The sequence below is a fragment of the Microtus pennsylvanicus genome, chromosome 12, assembly GCF_037038515.1.
Source record: "Microtus pennsylvanicus isolate mMicPen1 chromosome 12, mMicPen1.hap1, whole genome shotgun sequence".
Taxonomy (NCBI): domain Eukaryota; kingdom Metazoa; phylum Chordata; class Mammalia; order Rodentia; family Cricetidae; genus Microtus; species Microtus pennsylvanicus.
The window spans coordinates 16,316,893-16,344,103 of NC_134590.1; the positions used below are offsets into that span (position 1 = coordinate 16,316,893).

The following is a 27,211-nucleotide window of genomic DNA, read 5'->3' on the forward strand; positions in this document are numbered from 1 at the left end:
GTATGATTCTAAGAAGAAAACCATATCAAAGCATCATATATAAGCTATACACTATCTTTCTTCCATTGCTGTGTTTATTTCCTTTCACGAGTAGCTTCTGTTTTAGATCCCATCATTGCAACCATCAAGTTTACTTTCTCTTTCTTCAGGAACCATTGTATAAAATTACTCTGGGATCTTATTAAAATTCAGGCTAATTAACCTGACCGTATTTCTTTTCACACTCAGATAACAGGAGTAATTCACGAGAGACGCAACTCTTCAGACACAAGGGAAGCTAAGATGCCTATGACGCAAATACAGGCATTAGGAAAAGATTATTGGACAATTTCAAACGAGCTGCTACTTTTTCCTATTACTGTAGCTGATCTCCCAACATAATGTTTTGTTTTTAATTAGGGGGAAAGGAGATGTTTGAAGACACTACAGAAATCCGGTACCACAGCAGCCAGAGTGGAAGCAGGCAGCTTCATCTTGCCAATGCAATTGAGGTTCTTATTCATCTGTAAAATGAGACGCTTGCCGAGCGAAAGCTCTCTGCTCCCTTCTTGCTTGCAGCTGCCAACAGTCCACGGATGTTAACAAATTTAGTTCTGATAAATGTGCAACACCAGCAGTCACCTGCTACCTTCAGACCCAGAGGGACGACAAGAAGAGCATGCTTCTAGGCCAAATAGGGTGAAAAGCTGCCCAGATTTCTCTCAGTACTAAGGGGTCTTCCAAGTCACAGAGTTGTTCCTGCAAAAACCTACACAGCCCAAGGCAAACCCCAGTACCTGGATACCCTACAGAAAGAGATGGATAAGATATAAATGAAAAGTTTTGAATGTTGTAAATGTAAATTGCCTCTTGGCACACCGAGAAGTAATCTAGAATGTCCAGGTTTGGATCGTGCTGATGAGACAGAACAAATTGCTTCTAAACTTGAATTGCATGTGTGTGCGCGTGTGAGATGCATGCACTTGGACATGTATACATGTGTTTCTGGGGATCACACTTAAGACCTTCCACGTAGCAGGCAAATATTCTTCCACTGAGATATATCGCCATCCGTTTTCTGTATTCACTTATTTTAACTTTTCACTTAGGTCCTCACTCGTTACCTGTTAGCCCCAAACTGATGCTGTAGCCCAGAGAGGCTTTTAATCCACGGTTTCCGTTACGTAGCCTCCCAATTAGCTCATTATCTCTGCTATCAAGTCCAGATACTTCCAAACCTCAGAGGTATTCCAGTTGTGGTTAGGAGATAAAAAAAACAATCTGAAAATAAAAGGATCTGTCCTTTACAAGTCGGGAATGAGTTCAATAAAGGACGAGGAGCCCTTGAGAAGGATTGTAGGGAGATTTCTTCTTCATTAGAAAGGAACATGAACTGAGGTGGGATTGTTCATAAAACTGAGTAATAACCATATTACAGGCTGAAAGCCTATCAGAAAGCCGATCATATTAAAAGAAACAGTGTCTCCCAAACAGACCTAAATGCATACAAATGAAATCCAGTTGACTTTTCTTACCAGTATACATGATCTTAGGTAGCAATCATACCTAGGTCCTCACTTCCTAGATTGCATATTTCTGACTCCTGTACACTCCTGCTCTATGGACTTAAGGACAAGCATCTACTCAGGGCTCTTCTAAAATTTCATAATACTTTGTCTTAAGGTTAATATGAAGGATGCTACCAAGTTTAAAGTGCAGCGTGACGAAAGGATTCTGGGATGCTGAGGTGGGCGGGGCATCGGTATCCTCTCTCCGCCAAACAAAAACTGCACCGCGATGAGACGATGAGCCGATGCTGGAGCTCCAGTCTGTTAAGGTTTGCGACTTCCAAGCCGGGGTGATAAATTCTGCTTAAATCTGACCAATCCCAGCCTTACCTGGCCTCCTCGCACCCCATCTGACAGCAAGCAGCTGTGCCTGTGCTCCTGGAAGCAGGGTCCTCCAAGTGTCAGAAATCTACCCTGGTCATTGGTGGGGGCTTCTGATCTCAGAAGAGACGGCGGCCATTGTTGTTACTCTCCTAACTTTGTAGTGAGCCCTCTGCCTCTCTGGAGGGCTTCCGGAGGATCTAAAAGGCTGGTGCTTCTCTGCTCCATCCCCACCCTCCGCCAACCATTTAGATATTCGAGACCAGAACATTCAAACAGAACTCGATCTGTGAAGGAAAATAGATGACCACTATGGTAATCAGCCTCGTCCACTCGATTTCTTTGATTTCCCAGGGCCTCGCAATTAAGAAGTTTCCTTGAATTTTAGAAGAAAATTTAGACTTTGGAGTTTTTAAAAGTGTTTGGACTGCTAACGATTATGGGACATGTTAAAGAGTAGAGAATCGTGATTTAAAGGTGACATGTTAGGGTATCGGGTTGACAAGGGTTGGGCTTGTGACAATTTATCTTGATTGTCAACTTGACAAGATTACTAGGGCCTAGGGAACAAGCCTCAGAGAGTGTCTGTTGGGGCATTTCCAAGGAAGTTTGACTGAGGTAGAAAGAGCCTCATTGGGTTTGAGAGATACCAACCGGTGGGCTGGGGTCACTAGCATCCATTTCTCTCGGCTTCCTGGTAGAGAGTGCAGTGTGACTTGACTAGCTACTTCACATCCTGCCACCAGGCATAGATCTGGCTTGATCTCCGACACCCCTAGGACACATAAACACAACTGTCTTAAAGACAGTTAAAGCAAGACACAGAGATCTTCAAGAAAATAACAAACAAACAAAACAGAAACATCAGTAAGGAGAAGGAAAAACCTCAGAACAAACCAGAAGGAAGTCTTCAACCTGTAAACCAAAATGGCTAGAAGAAAAAAATTCAAAGGAGAGATTCCATGGCAGAATCAAACAGGAAGAAAACAAAATCCATTGATTCAAAATGAAGATAGGTGGTATTATTAAGTCTAAGCAGGAAAAAAATAGCTGTGTACATAGGAAAGGCCATAAGAAACCCTTGAGATAGATATATATGTACAAGCAGACCAACAAACACAAGATAGGACAGAAGGAGAGAGAAAATGTAACAGAACTGGAAATTCATAATTCCTCAAATTTGATTTAAAATAAAACTTCATTACAAACATCCCAGAGTTTTAATTCACTCCAAATAGCCACACTAAGACACTATAATCAAACTATCCAATAACAAAGAGAAGTGACTCAACACATACAAATCAGACTATTTCTCATCTGAAATCTGGCAGACCAGGGCTGGTGAGATGGCTCAGTGGGTAAGAGTGCTTGCTGGGCAAGCATGAAGAGCTTGTGTTCAGTGCCCACAGCACATATACAAGCTATGCACAGTGGTATCTGCAATCCCAGGGCTCCTACAAGACAGAAGGCAGAAGCAGGAGACTCACCCCAAAGCTCCCAGGCCAGCAAGCCTGGAGTGCTCTGTGGAACAGTAAGAACAAAGGAGACCCTGCCTCAACAAGACAGAAGGGAGGACCAGCTCTCAAAAGTTGTTCTATGGTCTCCAAATGTGCACTGTGATGCATGTGTGCCTGTGTGCTTGTACACACACACACACACACACACACACACACATGGTTTCTAGAAAGAATGGCCATACTAATATCACATAGAGCTCTTCTTTTCACAGAGTCCATGAAAAGCTTTAATGGGTATAGAGTTTGTTTAGTAATCTTAAGATTACAAAATTCTAAGATAGTAATTACTGCAGAATACATAAATTCATTTAACACTACCAAACTGTGCACTTAAAATTATTAAGATCTCAAAATCCATGTAGAGTATATCTTGCTGGAATAAAAATTTGAAAGACTACAAATAAGTATTTGATTTATTCAATTGTCTAAGTCAGAAAAGAAAAAGATAGCTTTTCAGAAATGGTGATTATGTTTAAAATATGTGACAAAACCCTGTCCCTAAAACAAGTGGGCTCGTTTCTGTCCTTCTTGACCAACATCTCAGCGTCAGTTAGTGCTAGTAATTGATTCAAAATATATGACGGGCTGGAGAGTCAGTGAAGAGCACTCTGTTCTTCTGGGGGACCAGGGTTCAATTCTCAGCAGCCACATGGCAGCTCACAAATGTTTGCAACTTCAAGATCAGATAAACATGCAGACGAAACACCAATGCACACAAAATAAACATAAACATGACTGTGCAAATCTTCCCGTCAGCCATCTCCAGGACTGAGCTGAAACAGAACCGTACAAATTCTGATCCCCTGTTTATAACGTTTTGATGTTTTGTTCATTGTGGACTTATTGTTAATAGCCTTCTGTTTCTAGCGTACCACAGTCACCGGTCTCTTTGTGTAGACTCTCTTCAGCTGTCTTTACACCTCTCCTCCTCTCTGTCTTTGTGTGGACTCTCTTTAGGTGTCCCTACACCTCTCCTCCTATCTGTCTAGGCAATGCCAATGTTTTCCGGGGTTCTAGTTCAGGTCTTTTCTGTCTACATAAATCATCGGCATCATCTCAGTTGCTTCTATATTCTCCTGATTGCTAACTGCTTCCTCCTCAGTTCAGGCTACAGGACTAAGAGTCCCCTAATCTGGCCCCATCCTAGGTCCCTGCAGGCCAGTTCTTTCCTATTCCTGAACACATTTTCCGAAAAATACTCTTCACTTCCTATGAAGTACTTGATCTTGACAAAACTTAACTCTCTATATTCATCGGAACTCAAAGCCTTGCCTTCCCTGCTATCTGCCTTGTAGTCTGGTGCAGAAAGAGAAAAAAGGCAACAGGAATCTTCTAAGACCTCCATTTCATCTTCACTTCCGCTTCTCCCACCCCCAGTTATTCAGATATGTCAAAATCTCAATTTTACAATCTCAAGAAAGCCATTCTGGTACATGGACTATTTCCTTGAGCCCCCTCAAATTTCTACTCTCTACTTCAGCCTGCATACTCTTTACACATATGCGTGATGGACAGAGCCCTTCTCTGGCTTCTTGGTTGCACTAAGCTTCCCTTGCTGGGTGCAACTATAAAATTCTATATCATCTTTTCTTTTAAATCCTTCATATGCATTATTGTAACTACTCATGCTGTTCTTTTATTTCCTACACTAGATGAGGGTGAGGGATAGCTTTGTTTCCTTCTCTCTCACACATCCAGCCATGCACGGGTGCTTAGCACTCACCAGACTAAGTATTTAAATAAGGGAGGGCAGTCAGTAAGCATCAGACACCATTCAAAGTCTACACAGTCAATGGACAATTGAGCCAATAAACAAAGGCAGTAGACACAGATATCACACGTCCAGCCATGATTAGGAAGCAACTAATTTGCAAGTCCTGCCTTTTCTTAATCCTGGAGTCATTTCCTTTGCAAAATAACCCTGTAGTGCTTGTATAACAGGCAGAGAACATTGCGTTTGTTGGCTTGGCTATCCCAGAGCCTCTGGGCATCTTGGCAGACCCTACAGGGCCATCTGGCCTTTAGCATCCCCCCTGAAGCTCATTTCTGCTCCTCTGTGATCAAACGCTCTGCCACTGATCTTTTTCAGGATGTAAGGTTAGACCTGCTGTTTCCTGGCGACGGCATCTTGTCAAAGAGTAAGTACCAAATGCCTTTGCACCCCCATGTGGAAGAGGTTTAAGTTTTCCAAATTCGAAAAGTTCACCATAAAGGCTTGGGAAGCTCTTCTCAACAGACGTTCGTAGTCCATGAAAAGATTGTGCTCATACAGTGAGTAAAAGTAGCAACTATTGTCTTACTAGACAACAAAAAAAGGGGCAAAAAATGTCTAATTCCTGAAGTTCAGCAATAATCACTTTGAGCCTGTCTGTTGAACACGTATGGCTATCTACAAAACAAAGGTCAACAGAATAAAGCTAATTAATGGAGAGTTTGGCTCTGGGGAACTTCATTGAAGACAGTGGGAAAAGAAAAACCCTTTCCTGGCTTGGGAAAACAGGGACTCTTAAACCAACTGGACCCAGACTTTAGCACAGAACACACAGCTTCTTGTCACCCCCTAAAAGTGTGGCAGAAGACTTAAATTTACCATGTAAAATATGTTATAAATCAAGAACAAAAGAACACTGTTAAAAAGCATGCCGGAATCTGCAACATTCTAGTGCTTTCTCCAAGAACCTATCCTTACACGCACTAGTAACAGAGACCCACAAAGGTTAGAATCAGGCTAGGAAATTAACATCATCTATAAAACCATAAAAGCAGCTTCAAGTATCACAGCCTTGTAGAACTGAATTCAGATCTCTGCGAACGCCCTGTCTGCATCATCAAAAACTTGAGCCAGAGATGCACATGCTGCTTAGCATCTGAAGAGGGATCTGTGCGTGCTAACCCCACACCGCACAAGGTCTTCCAACCCGCCTGTTTTTCCAATCCATTCTTCCCAGCCTTCGCCTCTAAACAACAAGATGCGAACCAGCATGCATAGATGCCAGCCAGCTGAGACATCCTGTTAACATGGGATTTGATCCTCCAACTCCACAAGAAGCAAAGGGACAAACTCCCACCGTGCCACATGATTTGTTCCCCTCCTTAACATCAAAAATCTACTAGGAAACTCTGTGCATTAAAAAGTATAACGACAGATACATTTTAGATCTTTCCCCCTCAGAGGACAGAGTTACCCTGTGGGTTTTTTTTCCCCCCAGTCTGGCTGATAATAGTGCCAGCACCAACTGCTGGTTAGATCATCCAGTCAGCAGGATGGGGCTCGCTGTTCCCTTATTTGTGTGATTTTGGTTCTTGAACATTTAAAATTGCCAACAATCCCAAATGGTGTCTCATTACTTCTCTCCAGTTTGTTTCTATTTAAAGATAAAAACAATCATATCTGAACTAAATTTCAATACGATACACAAGTGACGGGCCCTGTAAGATCAGTTAGATGTCCGCTTATGATGAATGGGCTGGAGATTTTTATATCAAACCACAACAGCAGCAAATGCATCTCTATATATGATTCATTCATAGCCACCTTCAGAAAACCTACGTGACTTAGTAAGTGCCCACCACTGTCACAAAACAGCTCTGGGAATTTAAATCAACAACAATAGACCGACACAACTTAGCAGGTTTTTTTTTTTTTGTTTTTTTTTGTTTTTCGAGACAGGGTTTCTCTGTGGTTTTGGAGCCTGTCCTGGAACTAGCTCTTCTAGACCAGGCTGGTCTTGAACTCACAGAGATCCGCCTGCCTCTGCCTCCCGAGTGCTGGGATTAAAGGCGTGCGCCACCACCGCCCGGCAACTTAGCAGTTTTGAACCAGGGTAAAGCACTTGCTTTTTAGAACAAAAACCGCTTCTGTTCCAAATTATTTAATCTTCCTTAAGTAAAAACAGAGGGTGGGGAGGCGGTTAAATGCAAGACTGTCATGCGTGACTTTCTTACTTACAATAGGTCAAGCATCCGGGCTCAGGTTTGTAGCCAGAGGAGGTAAAACAACTGTGGATATCTGTGAAAAGAAAAATAATTGGGCAATGTATTTCAAACACCATAAAGACCTTTGAGTGATACACTGATAGTCATGATACCTAAACATAGACCAGAATCTGGACTTCCTGCCACTCCCAAGTTCCAGCCTCAGGATTCTATGTCTAACTTCCTCTGCCTTTGTTGCTGATGCAGTATATTGTACAAATTCCCATTACCTAGAAAAGATTTAAAAATCAAGGATTTCAGCTGGGCATAATGGCTCACATTTTTCTTTTTATTTACTTATTTTTATATGCATTGGTATTTTTCCATGAGTGCCAGGTCCCTTGGAACTGGAGTTACAGACAGTTGTGAACTGCTGTGTGGGTGCTGGGAATTGAACCTGGGTCCTCTGGAAGAGCACTCAGAACCCTTAACTGCTGAGACATCTCTCCATCCCATGGCCCACATCTTTAATGGAAGCACTCAGCAGAGGCAGGCAGATCTCTATGAGTTTGAGGTTGGCCTGGTCTGCATAGTGAGTTCCAGGACAGTCAGGATTACATGGTGAGACCCTGTCATTAATTAAAAAAAAACAAACAAAGGATTTCTAGTTATTATTTTTAGTTTAGCATACAAAGTAATGGGGTTAATCATGACATTTTCATACATCCAGACACTATACCTGGATTTTAAATTGCTTCCCCACCATGCTTCCTTATCCCCAAACTCCTTTTTGTAGGTCTTCTTCAACATCATCTGCTTGTACAATCGTGCATGGTCTATAATCTCTTCTTGTTCCTCTTCTCTACTCTCTCTTCTACACATGCATGCACGTGTGTCTGTGTATATGTGTATGTGTATATATATACACATATACACGTATAATCGGAATTTAAGTTTCTTGCTGGAAAGCTGCATGGGAATGTGTCCCTTTAGACCTCCCCTTGTGGAAGTCTGTAAATGAGCTGGGTATGTGGCACATTGTTGCAGTCCTAGCGTTTAGAAGGCAGAGATAGGAGGATCAGGAGTTCAAAGCAACCTTGTCTGAGTTAGAGGTCCCTCTGGCCTACAAAAGAGCCTGTCTTAAAACAAGTCTCTAAATCTCTCTACTGATTTTTTTATTGAGATTTTTAAATGCATACTAAATATAAATAATCATTTCCACATTTGTCAAAATCTAAGTTTTACTATAAGAAAATGTAAAAAAAATAGAATTTTACTGAAATATAGCAAAATGCAAATCTGCTAAAATCCATCAACCATGTAAGAATAACTGGTACTGGCTGGGCAGTGGTGGTGCATGCCTTTAATCCCAGCACTCGGGAGGTAGAGGCAGGCGGATCTCTGTGAGTTCAAAGCCAGCCTGGTTTTACAAGGGCTAGTTCCAGGACAGACTCCAAAGCTAAAAAGAAACCCCGTCTCGAAAAACAAACAACAACAACAACAACAAAAGAATAATTGGTACCTAAAATGTGTCTTTGACTAAAAATTGTATCCAGAACATCTGAGCCAGAGCTTCAGCTCCTGCTTGCAGTATCCTGCATCTCTGAATGAAAATGTCCTTGGTCATACTAGATGGTTCCATATGCAGGCCACTAAAGGGCCTCAAAGGCATGATAGCCATTGTGCAAATGCAGGAAAAATAAAAAGCGCAGGGTGTTTAGTTTTATCACCGGTATTATTTTGTTTAGGAGAAGCAAGCCTGCACAACGCATGCATATGTAGGAACAAGCACAAAGTCAGGAGAGAGGACATGCTGTATTATCCAAAGCCTATGTCTTTTGATTTCTGTTTTTGTGAAAGAAATGAGAATTCAGAGACTAATACTGTGAGTGGGACATGGCCTCCTTGCTGGCTACATGAGAATTTGGGCCTTCACCAACACAGCCCCCTCAGTTCATCCACAGGATTAATGCGTTTTGGAGGCTTTGAAAATCTTCCATCAATGAGAACAGTCTGTTGTGTGAATTCCCTTGTTTTCAGCATTCCCACTTGGTCCCACTTCCTCCTGGCTCTCTGGCTATGACTGTCCCAGTAACTATTTTGTCTTAGAGGAATCATTCAAAATAAATCATTTCTAACCCTGTTTTTCCAAGTGCGGGAGAAAAGTCACTCTGAGGAGATTCTATAACTGAAGCCCCAACATTCTACCTTCATCCCTAGCAAGAAAGAAAGCTTGACTCTTTCAGTGGCATCCAAATCTGTCTGACTAAATAATACTATCAAAAAGTATGAAGCAGTTTTTACCATAATAAAAGTGAAGCCACTAACTCCCTCAAGATACAAAGTCCTCCCACCCCGACTGATGACCTCCTGCTACCTTTATCTGTGTATAAAGCTTCTACTTGTTAAAAGTCTTTCATTTAGGGGTATTTTTTATGTTTGTTTATATTGTTGAGACAAGGTTTCTGCAGCCTTGACTGGCCTAGGGCTTGCTGTGTAGACCAGGCTGACCTCAAACTCACAGAGATCCTCTTGCCTCTGCCTCCTGAGTGCTGGCATTAAAGGCATGTACCACCATGACCATATAATTTGGGGATACTTTAGAGACTGAAAAGGCTTCATGAATGCCACAGGTATATTCAAACGAGCTTATGAACAGACTAATTTAAATCGCATTGAAAGTCAGTGGAATTATTCAAGTTATTCTTATAGACTGTATTTCAGGAGAATCCTTACAGCCCATTATTAATGATAATTTTGGAAGATGTTAATCAATCTAGAATATAGAATCGCCTTGAATTAATACAGAATTCTCAGCACATCAAAAAGTCCATCTGGCCTGTGGAAGAGGAATAAGCTATTTCCCAGCAATCCCTTCCCCTTTTCTTCTTGAACACACACAGGAGTGGGAGGTCAATTGAGACAGAAGTAGATCCATGTGCAGCCAGCTCCGCTACCAAAGCAAGAAGTGTGCCTTCTGCTAAACTAATGACTATTTGTTACAACAAAGATGTTTGCCATATGCCCTGGCACCGCAGAATAAGCCTTACACAATTACTTCACTTAGCACTCAAAATGACTCCGTAGACGCTAGAAAGAACGAGACCCAGGGAGAGTTTTTTATTTACAGTTATTCATACAATATATTTTGATCATGTCCCCCACCACCACCTGCCCAAGAGACTCAGAGAGGGTTTTTGTTTATTTTTAAGTCTTAGAAAGTAATGTGTGTATCTAGAAAAGAAGGTGGACCTTAAGTTCTTACCCCTAAACCGCATACCCTTGCTGTCCCTAAACAGTAGATCTTTAACACTCCATTTTTTAAATCTTATCTTCAGTCATTATTTCAGAGCTCATAACGGTCCTCTGTCTCCCTACACTGCTGTGCCTTCTAGTTCAAGGATCAATTCATCTCCTTCAACATCAGAGCCAAAGAACTGAACCATGGAGTAATCAGAATTCGGAATTAATAATGTAGTTTTAAGAGGTAGTAAAGCAAAGGTTTAGAGAAAGGGGAATTTAAAGTGTCTGTTTGGCTTATCATTGGAAATGGGCACGTTTCCTGAGGCATAATCACTTTTAAATCTCTGGTGTATGTGAGTGTGCTCTGGGAGCTTTAGGGACTCTCCACCTCCATCTTGTTCTAGGGCACCGGGGGTGCAGATGCTGCTGCTGTATCTAACTTTACCCGAGTTCCATGGGCCCAAGGTCAGGTTCTCATGGCTGAGCAGCAAAGGCTTGTATCCATTTAGCCATGCTCTCTCTCAAATATGGTCTTTATAGTAGTTACAGATGAATCACGTTTAAACATAGGAGCGTTGAAAAACTTAAGTATGAATGGAGAAATCAAGTAGAAATATGTCGTATGGCAAATGATACCATGCATTTAAGTTTTAAATACATAGTATAGTGGTTCATAATGATATGGATATAGCCATTCATATAAAACATATTAAAGTACTGATGGGTTGGGAAAGTCCGCATTAGGAATGAATTGCTATTTATGGGGCAATTAAGGAGTTATGGCTTTAATAAGTAAACAAAGAACATTGGCTATGCACTAATGTATTGATTATATATTAAGGATGGCCTGGAAAGATGGTGTAGTAGCTGCTCTTGCAGAAGACCTGGGTTCAGTTTCCAGCACCCACATGGTGGCTCACAAGCACCCATAACTACAGTTCTGGGAGATTTGACACCCCCTTCTGACCTCCAAGGACATCAAGCACACATGTGTTGGGGACACATGCAAAACGTTCAAACACCTAAAATAAAATCAATAAATCTTAAAAGATAAAATTAGTAAGGAACACAGCAAGAAGTTCCCCTCTGTTCAGTATAGGTGGCATTTATGAGACATTAGTCTCCAGCATTTCTGGAAAGTTTAAAGTGTTTTCTTTCAACTCAATTTTCTGATCTTTAATGGAGATACATAGATAGATGATATATACATTCACTCATACATCATATATATTCATACATTCACATATATTCTCTCATGGAGAGAGACTGACAGAAGAGTCCCCTATGCTCACCACTGACCACTGCACATGGTGAGGGTGGTGCAGTTTGGTGGCAGTTGTCAGCAGTCTAGTTAGGGAACGGGGAGATAACAAAGTAATGATGAGAACGGGGAAAAGGAGATGCTGAAGGCATGAGATGTCCTCATGGGTGAGGGGAGTCATTTGCAAACAGTGTTTGAAGCTTGAACTATGACAGCTAGCAGCAAGTTGAGCATCTTACTAAGTAGGAGCTAAGGGCTAGAGAAACCCAAGTGTTGTTGGTTGTTTTTATTATTATTACTTATACTTTGAGAGGTGGGCACCACCCTGATCCTAAATAAATCACATATGGAGTCTTATTCTTTCTTAAGCTTGGCTTATTTCTAGCCAACTTTTCTTAACCTAAATTAGCCCGTCTACTTTCTGCCTCTGGGCTTTTATCTTTCTCTATTTCTGTATACTTTCTTTACTTCTGTGGGTGGCTGTGTAGCTGAGTGGCTGACCCCTGATGTCTTCCTCTCCTTATTCCATCTTGCTCCTTCTTCTCTTCACCCCAGATTTCTCCTTCTATCCATTCTCTCTGCCTGCCAGCCCGCCTCATGTTCCTCCTGCCTTGCTATTGGCCGTTCATCCCTTTATTAGACCATCAGGTGTTTCAGACGGGCAAAGTAACAGAGCTTCGCAGAGTTAAACAAATGCAACGTAAAAGAATGCAACACATCTTTGCATCATTAAAACAGATGTCCCACAGCATAACCAATGTAGCACATCTTAATATTCCAAAACACCCGAGGAGAATAAGAAGACCCACGCCCTTGCATCCCAGGTCTCCATTTGGAATAGACTGCAATTACTTAGCACTGCAGATCATCCTGAGAAAACTCTAACCGCAATTTGGTTTCACATATCTGATTAACTGGAGAAATCCCAAATAAGCTACAGATAGAAAGCAACAACAAAACATTTATCAAAGGGAGCAAGGAGTCTAGTATAGTAAATTTGGCAGGAGTATCTAAGGGTTAGAGCCAGTGAGGTTCGTGTCTGGGTACTCCAGCAGGATGTTTGAGTTCTAGGTGTATGAACTAATGGCTGTCTCACAACCTGGAACATATAGGGCCCAAGCCTTCCCACCACTCACAGAAAGGAAGAAACACTGTTGTTTTCAAACGCAAAACCGGCCCAGGTGTTAGCAGGGATACCAAATGAGAGACAGTGCTGGTAGGAGCAAAACCTGAGTTTACTGGACTCAAGCAAGTGGAAGAACAGAATTCTAACCAGATCAGAGCTGCCCGTTAGTTTGGGCTGCAGCTAGGAGCCATGGCCTTCGTCTCGGAAGCAGCAGCTGCATCTTGTGCTTTAAGATTAACAAATCCTGTCCTCAGACCCTTCATCATCACCATCATCATAAGCTAGAAGGAAGAGGCAGCCTTTTTCCACTTTGCAGAAGCCTGGCTAGTTGAGGTGCCAGAGCCAAGGGCTGCGGTAGGGCAGTTGAGGCGGCGGTGTGAAAAGCCAGCACCCATGCAGCCGCAGTGGGGCTCAGCCTCGCAGCGGCTTCCTCTGAAATCTGCAGCTGCAGGGCTGGCAGCTGTGGCCACTGGGTTTGGAAGAGACTCGCGGTGAGTTATAGCATACGCTGCATGGATGCACAGGGGCAACGTGTGAGAATGTCCACACACAGGAGGGAGAGACCTCAGCATGGTGAGTGGAGACCAGAGCCAGGGAGACACCAATGCGTCTGTGCTCTCAGGATGAGAGAGGCCAAGGTACTCCGATCATGGCAGTTTGCCGCTGTGAATGATGGTGTTTATGAAAGACCTGGAACTTCAGAGTTAAAGAGAGGAACAAAGGGGGCGTTACCAGAAACCACAGATGATCCATGGTCTCTTATAAATACTCTGTGATGGCCATGTCTTCAATTATACCCAATGATAAATGGGTCATACGCCGGCGTGGTTATAAGAGAAACTTTATGACGTAACTAGAAATTTATCCTACAGATAAAATAACCACATAAGGAGAGTGACAGACTGCTCAGAGCAGAAGCCACTAAGCTTATAAATCCAGGTGAGACCAGGAGGAGCTGGGCAGTGACCTCACTAACCCCAGAGTTGGCCTTAAATCTACAACTGCTCCCACTGAGCACATAAATCCGTCAGCACAAGCAATCTCCAAAATAACCAACATGAGAATGGCAGGCCACAGGAAACCACCCGGTGATCCGTGTGACGCAGTGCTGATAATTGTCCAGCCACATTTGTGACATCTAGGAACCTGAAACTCCTAACCCTACTACAGAGCCCCCACATGGAGGAGCACCCAGGAAGGGGCTCGTGGGAGACACAGGTGCACCTCGCTTACCTAGGCTTCTTGTCCATCTCAGGAATCATGCTGTCTTCCCTGAGAGAGAGCCCTCTCTGGCTGAAGGGCTCCCATCAGCTGACCTCTAGGGGAGCAGCATAGGGCACCGTCTCCTGACAAGGGCACAGGGGACACATGGGCGGTCTCCACTGTCCTGAGTCATGCACAGGTGTAAACATAGAAGCGTCACAGTGAAGGATCACATGGGGACCAGGAAAGACGCACGCATGCTGCAGCCCCGCTGTCAAGGTAACAGCTATCTTGGATTCCTGGCAACAGGATCCTGCCGGGCCAGCCCTCAGAGGCACAAAGGGATTAAAAGACTCTCCCACTGGAGAGGTCACTGCCCTCCAAAGGGCTGGTCAATACGCTTGTCCCTCCAGAGCAGAGCGCTGCTGGCAGCGCAGAGCAGACTGCCAGCATTTTCCTACTGTGAATGGCACAGCCCCACAGTCCTTACATTTCCTTTCCTCCTGCTTCCAGTAAACACTTGCTGCTCACGGGGGAGTCTGTCTCCAGTCAGTGACAACTGATAACTTGCTGGCATCCTGGCCTTCGTGAAAAGTGATCCATAAAAGAAAACGAAGCACTTCCTTCTAGTAATTAAAATCTTGTTTTCATGGTAGTTGAGGGTTTAAAGACACTTGAAGGTTAACCCGACTACAAAACTTTGAATGAAGTAGCAAGCCTGATGTTCAAAGCAAGAAAGGACACGTTCTGTTCCCCAGACACAGGTGTTCCTTCCTCGGCTGAACACGCCCTGTGCATGTGTCTGAGGAAGATGATAGGCTTGTACGAGGAGACGCTGGCTCCCAGAAGGACCTCCACTGCCCTTTCTTCATCCCACAAGTAATAATGGTCCCAGGTATTTTGGTTACTGGACAGCAAATGTTTTCTGGCTCTCTGAGATGACTCAGAGACTCTCAGCCTTGCCATAGGAACACCCATGAATAATCAAAGTATAAACACCATGTCACGATTCCACACCTCAGTGGGAAGTTGCTACAGAAGACAAAGCCCAGACCTGGAAAATAAGGCTGAAAAAACTGTTCACACGGGTGTAGAGATGGTGGCTAGGAAGCCCCAAGAAGGCAAAGAAGGCACGGGACATGCTGAGTGGTACCCGGGCTCGGGCTTGAAGGGAAGAGGAAAGAGAAAACGGTAAGAAAAGGAGACAGGTGGTTTCAGCTGCATGCAAGCTGATTAAAACATTCAGGTGCCAGGCTGGAGAGATGGCTCAGCAGTTAAGAGTGCTACCTATACAGAGGACGTGGGTTTGATTCCCAGCACCCACACCACAGCTAACAACAATCTATAACTCCAGTTCAAGGTATCTGATGCCCTCTTCTGACCTCTGTGGACATCAGGCACGTGATGCAAAGACAAGCATACAGGTAAAACACCCATGTATCAAAGAAAAATAAATTATTCACTAAAAAAGAATATTTAAAACCCTCATCACAAACATCTCATGACGTAAAACAGCAGTGACTTTTCTAAATACTGGTTAAAGAAAGACTCAACCTCAAAGCATACATGGCCCTCTCTAGTAGATGCTGAAAAAATTTCCAAGGGACATATATTTTGGAACTTAAGATGGAAGAGAATGGTGGCCACGTTGTTGAAGCTGTGAGTGTGTGTTGTCAGGACGGAAGACCACTGAGAGTCAAAAGAAGACTCTGGTGGCGGATGTGCCAAGAAAGCAATGCAAAGACTGGAGAAACTGGACGACTAGGATCTGAAGTGAATCCCAATCATAAGGCTAATATGGTGGTCCTAGAAGATGTTCTGGAATATGGAAAACTCATAGAAATAGGAATTGTGACTTTTGAAAAGTCCATTGATGCTATGTACACTGTGTAAGTTTAATAGCCAGTTTATACACCAATGTACATGACAGAGGATGAGCAGACCCTATGAGAAGATGATCTTTTTTCCCATTCTGAAAGCCCACAGTAACTGCCTAAAGGCTTCTTTGCACTGGCCTGTGGCTTGGGCTGGGGTGGGGCAAGCAGCATCCTGTGGATGCCAATCGCCAGCGCAAAGACTCGGACGTGAAAAGTGCAATGTGTAGGAACAAGAATGGCAGCGTGGGGTTTAGGATAAATAATAATGGGAGATATGGAGAGACCTTGAAGTAGTGGTGTTGACAACGTGGGGGCTATTTGGATCTGAGAAGAGTAAGGAATGGATAAGATGGAGTGTGTTGTGGGCGAAGGATTAGAGAGTCATTGCCAGAAAAAAGATGGAAATGTCTCCAAGCTTTGGTGAGCCTTGAAAAGAGGAATAAGCAATGCTTTAGAGTAAAAAGTGATTAAGGCAAAGCAGGGAGGATGGAGGAGGGAAGAAAGAGCAGCCAAGAATCTAAAGGATGGACCCTGGCAATAACCATATTGGGGGGTGTTATCTTGAAATGGATAGATTCAAGCCTAGGCTATGGCATGGATCAAGTACAGGCGATTGCCTTGGACTGCATGGGCTCAGTCAAGCACATGACCTCTGGGGTTGACTGCTGGGCCTCTCACATTGAGCAGATGGGCCAGGCCATGGGATAAATTAGTTCTGCCAGAATAAGCTATAGCCTGGAGCACATGACTGTGCCCATTAACCACATGGGTCAACCTACCAAATGTATGGGATCTTATATGAAGTTCATGGAGCCTGATTTTATGGCATAGGCCTGATATGGAGCCCATGGTGACCATAGGCACGGGGTAGGGCCGAGGTTCATAGGTTCTAGGATAAATGGCATGTGACTAACATGGAGTACATGAACATATCAAAGCCAAAAGAGTCAAGTACATAGACCTAGGCCTTGGTGTTGGCTCTGAGTGTGCAGACCTGGTGATAGTGAGTATAGTAGTGCCATTGAGATGAAGTGTGGCAATTCATCACAGTTTCATTTGGCAAAGCCAGAGACTGTGTTCTTGGAGTGACAGTCATGATAAAACTCTTAGCTATCTTTCCTAATACTAAAGGACAATTCAACAAACATGGCCCTTCACTCTCTTCCTACATCCGAATGGGAAACAGGAAGTCCTAGAGGAGACACTTGCTCATCCAGGTTTACTATAGCAGTATTCGCAATATCTGAGTTCTAGAATCATCCTAGATGTCCATCTACAGATGAATGAGTAAAAAAAAAGTGTGACACTTTGTTCAGCAATAAAAAAGAGCGAAAGAATTTCATTTGCAGGAAAATTGATGCAACTCAAGATGGTCATATTAAGCAAAACAAATCAGACTTACACAAATATTGGGTGTTTTCTTTCATTTGTAGATTTTATGTGGGTGCATAAAATCATTTGTGTAAACAGAAGTGAAACTGAGGGGTGAAGGAGCATAGCAGTACTCAGCAGAGGGAAGAAGAGAGTATGGGATCAATACAATGAAAGTACATGGCATAGTGTGACGAAAACATCTTTATGAAACCCACTGCTGTGTACAATGAATGTAAGGTAATAAGCAATGGTGACTGACTTGCCTACCTGGTACACTGGTGCAATAATGGCATACACGTCGTAAGAGTAACCAACCAATATCTGATCAGAATTAAGGCCACTCCATGATATGGGTGGCCAAGAAGGTGAGGTGAGTTAGGCCGTGGACCTGGGGAAAATCTAAATCCTCTTGTTGTGCTAAAGAGTATAGCAATAAAATGATTACTGATGACTTTCTGTGATACCCATAGGGCCTTTCTCAGCCAGCATCAGAGAAGCTTCCTGCTGTAGGAGATGAGAATAGACAGAGACCCACAGCCAGACAATATGCGGAGAGCAAGAGACCTGGGAACACTCAACCGGGAATGGGATGGCTTCATCAAAGATTTCCTCTCAGAGCTCGGGGAACTGTGCAGAAGGTATGTTAAGATTGTGAGAGCCAGTGGGGATGGAAGACACCAAGGAAACAGTGTGTTCCAGACACAACAGTACTGAGGAACATGTGAATTCACAGAGACTGTGGCAGCATACACAGGGCAAGCATAGAGCTAGTTGAGGTCCCACACTGAGAAGGGAAGTGGAAATGAGCCCCCATCCGTAACCAAGAGGCTGCCTTCAACTGACAACTGCTTGCGAAGGAAAAAATTCGTTTTTTCCAATGGAGACTTATTAGGTACACAAACCACACTTAAGAGTAGGCTCCATATCCAGCTGTGGATGGCCAACAAAAAACTAACTCAAGGGCATTTTTGGAGATGTTTTGTCTCATAATGCTTTGCTTGTGAAATTTTTTACCTTATTCACTTACCTATTATAGCTTCTGATTTTGTATTATTATGGGGAGTGTGTGAGTGTGTGTGTGTGTGTGTGTGTGTGTGTGCATGCCTCTGAGTATATATGTGTTTCTCTTGTGTTTTCGATGTTGTTGTTTGGGGGTTTTTTTGTTTTTCTGTTTGTTTGGGGGTTTTGTCTGTTTTTATTCTTCTTTGCTTTTTTTATTGGCCTGGGTTTTTATGGGGGGTGGTATAGTTTGTTTTCTAAAGAGGAAAACGAGAGAAAGCATAAAGCTGCATGAGTCAGGAGGTGAGAAGATCTGGGAGGAAACGAGGGAGGGGAAATCATGATCTAAATATAATGTATGGAAAAATAATATTGGGGGTGGTTTTTGAGACAGGGTTTCTCTGTATAGCTTTGGAACCTGTCCTGACACTAGCCCCCCTTCTTTTCATAGCTGCTACATCCTGAGCCTAAAACCTTTGGAAATGGGGTTAGTATCTTCACAATGGTTCGTTTTAATAGTAAATTACATATAAAGAGTCAGTGTTTGGAACAATATGAAGGTTCTTCCACGGAGCTCATTTTCTAGGGAATTCTCTTTCTAGTGAAATACTTTTGTGGTCATTTCTACAAACAGATGAAACAGAGTTTGTTTTTCAAGACAGAGACTAGTCGGGAAAGCATGGGAACTCTCCCAGCACACGCCTTAAGTCTCAGCATCTCTGCTCTATGAAGTCATTGCTTCCTGAGGGTCCTGTCCTGCACACGGAGAGGAGCAGACTCTCAGATAAGATCCTTCACTATAGCAAGACAAATAACTGGTAACAGAAAATTTTAATATTAAATTATAATCTTTTAGCCTCCACCAAGTACTTCAGGTGATTCTCTCTTGCTCCCTATTTAAATCTAGTAGGAGCACCTTCCTTGAATCATCTTGGGAAAATCCTACCCATAAAGTATTGAGGTTTTTGTTTTGTTTTTTTTAATGTGTGGTGCTGATATTGGTATGTTTTATGTATAAGGTGTAATTAATTCTGGATGCTAACGATGCAGTAGGACCTTAAAGAGTAAAATCCCTGCTCTATGCGCTTCCCTTCCAGTAGTGAGGTGTGTATGCACTATAAAGCCAGGCCAGTTAAGTAGGCAAGTTGCGACATGCAGATAACTGTTATGGAGAGCCAGGAAAGGGAAGGGCATAATTCTACACAGGAACAGAGGAAATAAACTGTCTCATTAGAACAAATACTCAAAACACTCAAATATAAAAAATATTCTTCAGGAAGTATTGCAACTTCATTTCCTTTCTAATAATATCTTCCTTGTGGGGAACTTAAAAATTATTACAGTTTGATTTATGCGTACATGGAGTGTGGGTGGCCTCCTTGGGACCCACTCCTGTCCTCCAAAAAAGCAGGAAGCACTCTTAATGGCTACCCATGTGGGTATTTAAAGACAACGTTAGAGCTGGAGAGATAGCTCTGGAGTAAAGATGCTTGCTGGGCAAGCATAAAGAACCCTAGCACCACCGCCAGCAAAAAAGTCAGGCATGAAGCTTGTAACCTTAACCAATAGACAAGGGTTTCTCTGGACATTGCTGGCACCAGCCTCACCAAAAATTGGCAGCTCCTGGTTCAGTGAGACACATTATCTCAAAAGAGGGCAGAGAGGGACAGAACAAGACACTGCACATTATCCTTTGGGCTCATGCAGGGCAGCTATAAATAGGTACACATACAACACACATGTACACACACACACAAAGGGAGAGAGACACTTATTTTATAGCTTTTTAATCTCTTTAATTTCTGAAGAAACTTGTAAGCGATACAATTAGTCAATAGATGATATTAGGTGTGATAGCAAAGAGGCAAGCGTGATGCACAGTAGGAAAAGGCACTGGCTGCCAAGCCCGATGGCTTGCATTCAATTCCCCGGAACACACATGGTAGAAGAATGGAAACCTGCATGCTGTCCGCTGACTTCCACAAGCACATGTGGTACTTGCCCATGCATGATGCTAAAATTCGCTAAAGAAATAGATGGAAGAAGGAATTTCAGCTATTATTAAATATGGCATTGCACAACAGTGGGGAAAGTGTGTTTTTGAAGAAATGGTTTGGGAACAATTAGGATATCCATCTATGAGAAGTTTGTGTGTCTTATCCTTCAGGCCAGCATAAATTTCAGTGCAGAAAAGCTTTTAAACATTAAAAACAAAAGCATAAAGTACCTGAAACAAAAGAAAAGTTCATAAACACAGTAAGGCAAGCCTTATGAAGTATATAAAACACTAAAACTGTTTTAAAAGCATAAATCCAAGTATATTAGCAAGCCAAATTGAAAGATGGTTTTTCCCAGGTGTTGGTGCACACCTCTAATCCCAGCACGTGGGAGGCAGAGGCAGGTGGATCTCTGTGAGTTCAAGGCCAACCTGGTCTACCAAACAAGTTTCAGGACAGCCAGGACTATTACACAGAGAAATCCTGTCTTGAAAAACAAAAAACAACAACAAAGGAAAGACATTTTTCATCAGGAAGAAAGGGAATAATTGGAGATTCTGGCAGGAGCTCTGTTGCAAGCAACTCAGCATGAGTACGATGATTTTAAGTTCTGTCAATCATGTTTTAAATAAACACTGATTGGCCAGGCAGGAAGTATAGGTGGGACAACCAGATAGGAAGTAAAGGTGGGGCAATGAGAACAGGAGAATGCTGGAAAGGAGGAAGCCCATTCTTCCCCAGTTCTGCTCAGACCACCGAAGAAGCAGGATGTGACCTGCCCCGCTGAAAAAGGTACCGAGCCATATGGCTAACATAGATAAGAACGATGGGTTAATATAAGTTTAAGAGCTAATAAGAAGCCTGAGCTAATGGGCCGATCAGTTTATAACCTAATGTAGACTCTCTGTGTAATTTTCTTTGGGGGCTTACTGGCTGTGGGAGCTGGGCAGGACATAAACCCCAACAAGCTGGCCCTCATGTTACTTTTAAGTAGCTGTATTGTTGACTCTGAAGCTCTGCATCTAGGAATTCGTCTTATAGGAAATATAATAGACACAGGTGAGAAGATCCATGAGTGTGTGTGCATTTATTCAGAAGTATCTGAAATAACAAAATAGAACAAGTGGGACACATCTATAATATGGAAGAACATACATACACTCTCCCAAGGGCAAGACAAACCCACAAGTATTAGAATGATCTCCCAGAGTAATAGTTACATGAAGAGAAGGTAAGCTTGGAATACTGTCCTTGGTTATAGTTTGCAAGTATCTGTGTGGGAAGGTACACACTCATGCACTTCTGGAAACACCGCTACTGGCGCAGCAACTGCTTCTGGAAAGGCAATAATGCCCAGTAATTAAAAAGAGAAAGTTTTATGGTATATTATGTCCATTTATGAATTTTTTATTTTATGATATATGCATGCAGTGTCTATTCAATAGTATAGAAAATAGCATGTTAAAACCTTGAAATTAATAAATGTTGTTGAAATGCTTTTATTACAGAAATAAGGGAAATATGTTTCTTAAATTGTTAGATAGAAACGGTAAAACCTAGGTTCTAGTTATTTCATTCTACCAAATTTCAAAAACAAACCAGTTATTTTTAAATTTTATTCATTCTTTGAGGGTTTCACAACTGCATGCAATGTAGTTTGCTCTTACCCATCCCTACCTGTTGATTTTCTCAGTTGAATTTTTCCATGATTTACCTATTTACAGAACATCTGAAACTTACTGAGAAACTGAGGCAACAAAGGAAAGTTGTTCATAAACGTGGACAGAATTTTTGATATGGATTTCTGCATCCTTCTCAGAACCTTTCCCTCAGCCTCTTACTCCATCCTGCACCAATGTTCAAAGGCGGTTCTCGGCAGCGTCATCACTACGGTACCTCTTCACTCACTGACTTGAGTGTTTTCTATTTATGAAAAACATTTAGTAATTGTTTTGCACTCTAGTCAGAACTTTGGTTGCTTTTTAGTACAAAGGGCAGCACAAATATCTGTGAATGAGGGAGTGGGGTTTGGGGCCAGCAGAAATGAGCAATGTGTTATTTTGTGTAACTAAATTTTACGTAACTCGTTATATTGCTAGAAATCAAACTTGCAAGTCAGTATCCCCCACCTCCGTGTTAATCTGCTTAAATGCTACTCTTCCTCTGTGTGGCTCACAGTAGTGATGTTTTCCTTCCCTTTGCTTTGGAGACGGACAATGCAACTTTGCCAAATAACATGCAGAAATGTTGTATGTCACTTTCAGAACAAAATGTATAAGTCACAATAGTCAACCTTGGGCGAGAAAGGCATGAGTGAACAGGGGTTGGGGCAATGGGGTGGACAGAAATGAGCAATGTGTTATTTTGTGTAACTAAATCTTGCAGTTGTTATTAATACAAAAGGATGGCTCAGGAGACGGCCCAGCAGGTAACCGCAGCTGCCCTGAGCTTGGTCCCCAGGACCCACGGGGCAGAAGAGGAGAACTCAATCTCACAAGTTGTTGTTTGACGTCCACACACATGCTGAGGTCCGTGTGTGCCCCCCCCCCAGCTACAAATAAGTAAGCAAATGTAATTTTTAAAGGTTAAAAAAAGTCTTAGAAGTCTTGACAAAACCAAGTTAGTGACAAAAAAAAAAAAACCCCTGCAGAATGGCTGTTCTTGGTTATGTGCGGTTCCTGGAAGATGTGCACCTTTATTACACTGAAATGATTTTGCTGAGTGACGGTGAGCACACGTGCGTGCGTGCATGTGTGTGTGTTTGTGTGTGTGTAAAATCTGCTTTAGACTCATAGTCTTGTTTGTTTGAAACGGGGTCTCACTATGTGACCCAAAATGCCATGAAACTCTGGGCCCCTGTGCCTCTGTCTCCACGTGCGGTGGTTACGTGCATGCACCACCAATCTTGGCTGAAATTTACAATCTTTCTATAAATTAGACCTCGACTCCTAAAAAGCTAGCCTAGGATTTCCTTTCATTCAACCACAACCTACGTGGGACTACATTATCCACATTCCTCTCTCTTTCTCCCCCACAAACTCACCAGATTCCAATGCCAGACAACACAAATGCAAAGTCACAAGGAAAGCAGAAACACAAATATTTCTAACTGGTGGGAAGATCAAAGAAGAGGCAATAATGAGCTGTGGTTTCATCAAACATTTACAGAACACAAGACAGAACAGAATCCCCGATGGACGAAATGTATGTTAGGATCATATTTGCCTTAGAGCAATTTATTATCAAATCATTTAAGTCTAAAATTATGTTAAGAAATTAAAATAAAACTTTGGTTAATTGTGGTTTTAGGAAACTAAAATCCACTTTGAACACATTTTTGAAATGAGAAAAAGACGTTCTTTTCCTTGTGTGAGTTTGTATTGTCCTACACACCAGGGGTCTTTATGTATTAATGCAGCTATCACTGCTCAGAAAATACATTTACGCTCCTATTCACACCAAATATGCTCTCTTCTCTGCATACGTGAGGAACTCCTGTTTTTAAGGAGTCACAGAAAACGTCTTCCCTTATCTCTAGGCTCTGCTCATCTCAGTCAAAAACAGACATTCCTCGTAGGCATCACAAGCCAGATCCCTCACCTCTCCACAGACCTGAACTGAAGTGGGAGGGTAAAGAGCAAAGGAAAGTCATCGGGGCAAAGGTGGCCGCTGCAGTCAACCACCGCTGGGGAAAATCCACCAAGCTCCTCCTGCCAGCTGCACTCCGAGGGCCGCAGGAAAGCCAAGTTACTACTGAACCGGCTTCAGGGAGGGGCCGCTAGCAGAACAGAAGGAGCTGCATCAAATCCACGCACAAGCAGCAGTCTACTGAGTGAGTTCAGAAGGCTAGGAAACTACTCAATAATCAGACACCAGAGGGGAAAAGAGAACTTGATACTATTAATAGCTATTATTCCTGAGTTTGTTATAAACTTTCTTTCATGGAGGAAAAATGACAAGGCAAACACAGAAATTATTCCACCAGCCATGCTGAAATATGTCTATTAGGAGTAATTAAAGACTCTTGGTTATTTTTAAACTTTTTTCATCTCCCCGTTGTAAAGCGAGAGTCCTCTACAATGAGAGAACTGTACAATTGTGGCACAGCGGGGTACTTGCATCTAGGATATCTAATCCAAAAACAATGCCTTTCACTTATTGGATATAACTCAAGGGATATATATTCACAGTTCACAGCTGGATATAAATATAAAACAATGCCCAGCTTAGAAGTCTATGGTAAAGAATAAAGATGTTTTTCAGCCCGTGACTGCTTATACAGAGAGGCAGCGTTTCCAAGTGGAAAGACAGAGGCTATCCATTCCGAGATCCTGCTTCACACAAATGAAAGCCGTATAGCTTTTACCAAGTTAAGTCCTTTGAACCTCGATTGCCCCATCCAGATTGTCACAAGGATTAAATATTAACATCCATGAAGGCCTAGTCACTTAGCAGACACACAGGAAATGGCAATTATTACCAGAGTTTTTGACTTTCTCACTATTCACTTTTTATCGGGGTATTCAACAAACACTTATTACCGAGCACCGACTTAGAGTAAAATGGTGAACAAATCACATACACCTCCTGTCATCATGGAGTTTTCATCTAGTAGGCAACACACACACACAAGCACATAAAACAAAAACAATGGCAATCAAATAACATATGGCATGAAGGAAATTATTAAGCTATTAATAATTATTAAATTATTAAGCTTCTTGGAGAAAATGACAGCTGAAAGCTGAGTGGGCACAGGAGTCGGCAAATGAAATACAGGGGGTCAGGATTTTTTTTTCAAAGGCCCCGAATTGGGGATGATTATATTTGTCAAAGATTATCTCAAAATATACACCAAGGCATACCCTTGTTCTGGGTATACAGCGTCACTCCTATAGAGCTTTCTGGTTTCTTCCTGGGCCATAAGTGTCACGGCACACAGCCTTTCAACTGACAATAGCAACTGGAGAAACACCTTCCCCAGCCAAAATGCCACCTTTATCAACTGTAAATGCATCCGTCAGTCACAAGTCTCATGCCCAAATCCCTGGTCATGTGGTACAATGATTCACAGTATGTACCCTTATTCTCATCGAGTGGTCCTCTGAGGATAGCAAGGGACGGGGTGACGGATAAATACGATAAACATGCTCCACACTTCCCATGACCTTACAGCCCCGCTAAACAAGTAACAGCGTGTCCTCAAATGTTGCTTGAATGATCAGTTAACGAATGTAATTGAAGGTAAAACTAGGAAAGATCGTGATAAAAATAAATAGGAAAATGCTGCTACGGCTTGAGACTATTATCTTCATGTTAAAATCTGTCCTTAGTATAAACAATGCATCAATAAATTCATTTCCTCTCAAACCAATATTTGAAGATCTACTAGTATATGTTATTACATACCACGTATAGATGCAGACAAAACGGATGGTATATTTTTATTAGCGGAGAAATATTTAAGGACTAAATGACAAAATAGATAAAAGTGCTTCACATAATAAAGCCCTTCATAAACACTGCCTTGCACTCTCTTCACAAGTGAGTTACACCTGAAAATGTACCTTTGCTTTGATGTCACTCTAAGTTCCTATTCCTTTATATATTAGTGAATTCCAGACAACAAATTTAAATAAAGCAATAATGGTTGGCACCTAACGGTTTTACTACACTTATGACTAAGCTCATAGTGAGCCTTTCTCAAGCCCTCAAGGAGGAAGAAGAAAATCACCAATTTGGAGAAAGCTATGAAAACGTCACTTTCTTCTTAAATACACAATTCTTTAAAATGATTGCACAGCTTAAGACAGGGCTGATTTTAAATGAACAAACTTGTGTGCCTATTAAAATGCCAGAGATTGTCAACCATAATAAAAACATTAAGCATTGAACATTTATTAACTTATATAATAAAATTCCTCAGCTATGGGAACATGACCATTGGTCAATAATGAAAAATTAGTATAGGAAATGGTGAAATAAGACAGCGCTGGCAAATAGCTCTGCTGACAGGGCATAAAGCTGACAATGAGATTTTTAGTTTATAACAGAAATGTTTCAAAGCACTTTTTATAAATTCCAAATAAAATTAATCAGTGGTATAATAGCATCCTTTACCCAAGTCGATGGGATATTAGATTTCTCTGTTTACCTTCTATTTCTTTAGCTTTGGATTCATGTTAGTACATTAATCCTGAGCTTGGCTTCTCCAGGCATTCTTCCCATGGCATCCATGGTGTTTCCCTTCCTTTCTATTATTTGATCATAACAACCATAGAAGTGCACGAATGTTTGAATCTGTAGATGTAAAGAATCTGCTTCTGCCTCTAAATTAATTTCTCTTGATAACAGATAAAATCAAGTCAGAAGGTTCATAGATTCGTCACTCCCTATTAAGGCAGAAAGGTAGAAACACGGCATGTCTTTCAAGCTGCGCGTGTCCACTGCACTAATTCAAAACGCCCATGGTTTTACTTACAGTCCGTGTCCTTCCAAAAGTCTGGAGTGATGCTTTCTCAGTAACGATGCTTGGAAAAGCCAAAGAAATCCTTCCCACCTTGCAAGCTCCTTACACCTTCTGAAAGATGCAGGCTCAGGAGTTGCCAAATGAGATGGGCAAAGGCAGCCAAACAGGGACAACTCGCCAATCTAAAAACAGCAGGTCCCGGCCAACAAACATACCATCCCTCACTTCCCTCCCCAGCCACACTTCTCTTTCTTCTTAAGAGGCACGCACAGGTCTTGTTCAGATTTAATACAACACACAGATATTTACATTTTTCTGTATGAAGTAGTCGGTTAGGAAAAATTATAGTAAGGAAAATGCGA

At 42.1% G+C, this 27,211-nt stretch overlaps 1 protein-coding gene across 2 annotated transcripts in view; it reads right to left on the reverse strand.

The window, feature by feature from the left end:
- Slc4a4 (solute carrier family 4 member 4) overlaps positions 1–26,957 on the reverse strand; it is a 419,959-nt gene extending 393,002 nt beyond the window's left edge. For both annotated transcript variants that reach the window (XM_075944451.1, XM_075944453.1), the window contains exons 1-2: positions 26,862–26,957; positions 7,335–7,394 (exon numbers count right to left, since the gene is read on the reverse strand). In XM_075944451.1, the coding sequence (XP_075800566.1) occupies positions 7,335–7,348 (14 nt within the window). In that variant the 5' untranslated portion in view covers positions 7,349–7,394; positions 26,862–26,957. The remainder of the gene's footprint in view (positions 1–7,334; positions 7,395–26,861) is intronic.
- Positions 26,958–27,211: the final 254 nt, after the last annotated feature.